Source organism: Entamoeba invadens (genome assembly GCF_000330505.1).
Source record: "Entamoeba invadens IP1 unplaced genomic scaffold scaff_1105074724893, whole genome shotgun sequence".
NCBI classification, from domain to species: Eukaryota; Evosea; order Mastigamoebida; family Endamoebidae; genus Entamoeba; species Entamoeba invadens.
In genome coordinates this window covers 29,713-33,768 of record NW_004443736.1, presented here as the reverse complement: position 1 = coordinate 33,768, position 4,056 = coordinate 29,713, and the positions used below count along the sequence as shown (strand labels likewise).

General features: G+C 30.7%; 2 protein-coding genes across 2 annotated transcripts; both read right to left on the bottom strand.

Annotated features, from left to right (window-relative positions):
- Positions 1-276: 276 nt before the first annotated feature.
- Positions 277-1,206, bottom strand: EIN_116250 (hypothetical protein; the record flags this gene model as incomplete). The annotated part of the gene is made up of 1 exon (XM_004261247.1): positions 277-1,206. The coding sequence occupies one exon, from the start codon at positions 1,204-1,206 to the stop codon at positions 277-279; it is 930 nt and encodes a 309-aa protein (XP_004261295.1).
- A 555-nt stretch (positions 1,207-1,761) lies between these two features.
- On the bottom strand, positions 1,762-4,056 carry EIN_116240 (hypothetical protein; the record flags this gene model as incomplete). The annotated part of the gene is made up of 1 exon (XM_004261246.1): positions 1,762-4,056. A coding segment is annotated over one exon (2,295 nt), but the record flags the coding sequence as incomplete, so codon positions are not given.

Below are 4,056 nucleotides of genomic sequence, written 5' to 3'. Positions count from 1 at the left end.
AAGGCTCATATAGACGGACTCAAACAGTCTGTTTGTGCACCGTTTCACCCACTTTCCAATTCCTCCCTTGGCGCGGATCCCCTTGACCCCTGCTTGCGGGGGGGGGGAACCACATCCACGTCCACACAGTACGGACAGGGAAAGTGGGTGACATGGGTACGCACAAACAGTAGCTGATAAGTGGACTCCCTTCAAAAAAACAATCGCTGCAAATATTTTTTTTTGGTAAAGGTGGTGGTGGTCAATGTAAATCTCAAAAAAAACTTTTAAATTTGATTATTTTGTGTTAGATAAATCGTTGTAATTCAATTTTTGTTGCTTTCTACGTGATAAGACAAACAATGTAAATAGTGCGCCAATAATGATCACAGCAACTATGAACAAGACCCCAAGCACAGCAACGCCCGTTGAAAGTAAAATAATTTGAGTTCTCTTTTTATCATCTTCATTAGCAATTTCGATCTCCATTGATTGTTTCACAAACCCTATTTTCAACCCAATACAGGCATTTCCTTTATACAAATCGACTATTTGTTTGTTGACAGTGAAGTTCTCAAAATAGCAGTCGGCGAAGTCAAAGTCAATGTTTTTAGCTGAATGTACATCATCTAAATAAAAAATGCAGTTCACAAAGTTGCACGACTCAAACACGACATTTTTATAATAATAAGAATGATAAAATGAGGTATTAACAAATGTCGAGTTGATATAGCGGACATTGTCATCATCTCGGTAATAAAACTTGGTGTTTTCAACAATTAGTCCCGATAAGACATTATTTGCTAATGTGAATTCACTGAAATGACTATTTTTAATTGTCAAATTGGAGAAAACAGATTCGTAAATATCTGTTGAACAAAAGTGGCAATTCTCAATGGAAGAGATATCGCGATATCCACTCGTCTTCACAGAACTAATTTTTAATGTTTCAAAAGAAGAATTATACAACACAATAGTTTTAAATGTAGATGTGTAAATAGTATTGTAAAAGTTATATGTTAAGAAATTTTTAAGCAACTCAAAAACAACATCAGAAAAATCACTATGATAAAAGCCTGTTTTGTTACTTGTGAACTGATTGAGTGTCAAATGAGATGTTTGTAACTGAGTAAACATCGAGTTGTAAAAAGTAGCTGATGTTGTATTATCAGGTAAAATGTAATCAAGGATCTCACCAACTGAATCGAAATATATCGAAGAAGTCATTTCATTAGGATTTGTAAAATTGAATTCTCCGATGAAGTTGCAGTTGGTGTAATTTTTATTTGTAGTTCCTTTAATAACTGTCAAATTATCTGCGCATGTGTATTGATAATAATATTGGTTTAAGTCTGTTGATCGTTGGGATAAAGCGAGAATTGAATAAAACAACGTGATGAGTGTAAAATACATGATAAAGTTTTTTAAAATTAAATTGTAGATTGGTATTTATATACAAGTGTTATTTGCTATAATGAATTGAAACCAAATTATATATTATAAACAACTATTGAACAACATAAATCCATTTATTTATGAATGACAAATTCGTCAATTAAAAATAAATAAATTTTAAAACCAAAATCCTATTATTAAAACTAAACATTTAAAAAAATAAAAAATAAAATATTATCAAATAAAAATTGTTCATTATAATAAGAGCCAATAATATTTTTTAAAATCAAACATTTTACTATTTAATTATAATTTTAATGTATCAAATTCAGATATAAAAAAGCACAATTTTTTTAAAAAACAACGCATGTAAAAATAAAAATCAATTTACTTGTCTAAAATGATATTTGTGTTTATTGGAAAAGCGTTTTCTTTGATTGTTTTGACTGTTTTTGGCACTTTAACATTGATCAATTTTTCGCACTTCAAAAAACAGGATCTTCCTATTGACTCCAATCTTGATGGCAAAACGAGAGTTTCCAGTTTTTCACACCCATAAAAACAGTCATCTTCTAACGAAGTCACTGTTTCTGGTAAATCTATTTTTACAAGTGATTTACAACAAGCAAAACACCCAAATGAAAGTGTATTGACCTTTAAATTTATTTCAGAAAAATGCACAAATCCACAATTGAAAAAACAAAAACGTCCAATGAAAGAAACACTTTTTGGAATGACTATCTTTGTAAGTGAAACACAATGAGAAAACACCCCTTCGTTTAAATAATCAAGTTGTTCTGGAAGTTCAATTTCCTCAAGTTTTTCACAATTATTAAAAGCAGCAATTCCCAAATAAGTGAGAGAAGATGAAAGTTCTATTTTAGAAAGTTGTTTGCAATTTTGAAAAGCCAACATTTCAATTTGTTTTAAATTTTCTGGCAAAACAATTGAAGTCAAAGAAATACAATTTGTGAAAGCACCTGCTCCTATTTTTCTAAGATTTTTAGACATTTTTATATCACAAAGATTTGTAAAACTGTTGAACGCCAATAATCCTAACATAGTTACATTGTCTGGAATTACAAAAGATCTGATTTGAAGCACTTTCGTGTTAATTTTAATAACATTTTGGTTATCACATGTCACATCATCATCATCATTCAAAGCGGCTATTCCACATTCATTATTTGGAATATTTGAACCATATTTATCAAAATCCGAACTTGTGTAACAAATTGTTTTAAACACAATATTTTGACCTTCAAATTCCTTTGCATAGTCGTAAGTGACTGGAAACCAAATCACAAATTTTGGAAGCGGTTTCTCTGATTTTAAATAGTAATTAAAAATGTCTTGAAACTCTTTGTGACTCCACACGTTGACTGTTTTGAGTGCTTTAAAATATTGAAAACACTCAAGAGGAAGATGTACATAATTTTCGTTCAAATCATATAAAATTTCTTTGTACTTTTTACACACCAAACTGATAGTTGCGAAGTCACCAGCTGTTTTAAAATATTTAGAAACAGTCACCATGTATTGTCTCTCTAGGTGACTAAAAAAGAAGAGTGGGTTAAAAAGAAAATTTTCATTTTGTCCGTCGTTCACTTCAAAATGTGATGTATTGGCTATACACACCGCCGCACCAAAATTGATAAAGTCGGCTTTACAACGTCCTACAAAATGCCCATTTAATGTGAAGAAAACAACATTCTGATTATTCCATGTTTTATATACACCACATCCAACTACATTTACTTTGTCGACTGAATTCACAAAATTGTCACCATCGCCATAGTCAATTTCATTACCATTTTTATATAAATATTCCGAATATAAGGACCAAATATTGCTGTGAAACCCAATTGAATATTTGTTTGATCCAATCGGTTCGTTTTGAAAATCAGCCCAATTGTCTTGATCAAATACGCCAACAGAAAAGTCGCCATAGCCAGCTTTCACCTCAAAATAGCGCACGTACTTGATCATACACATTTCATTATTGTACTTATAAAACATTGGAAGTTCACATTTTGAGTCCATAAAATCCCTTGAAATTGCAAGTGAATTGTTACTATCATTTCTCAATACAAATTTGTTGTTGTCAATAAAAAGGTTTGATGAAAAAGAAATAAAATAGTGTAGAATAAAACATTTTAAAAAATCATATGAGGAATAATAGTCAGTAATCCCACTAGTTGCAACTTTTCCATCATAGATGCACATAATTTTGGAACTACACTCCATAATTGTTTCCAATAATTCGTGTTTTTGGTCGTAAAAGATAATTTCATCACAACATAAAAAAACAACTCTCCGTTTGCTATAAAACATTTTTTTAATTGAAATACTCGATGAATAGATAAAGCTTGCAAAGGTCAGCATGTGTTCATCAAATTTTCCTCGGAATACAAGCAACTTTGACCATCTCACATACAACTCTGTCAGTTTTGGAAAAGTGGTTTTTTCATCGAATAACACATCACTACAGTTATCTATTTCTAAGATTTTGAGTGATAAAAAGTTGTTGGAAAATATAGTTTTATACACTTCGTGTAATTTCATTGTTTGTACGTACTTCACATCTACATTGTACTTAATTATATCGTTATTTGTAATATTAGTAGCAGTTAGTAAATATTCTGTGACACTTTTGGGTAATTCCCAAACGCTTTGTGAATT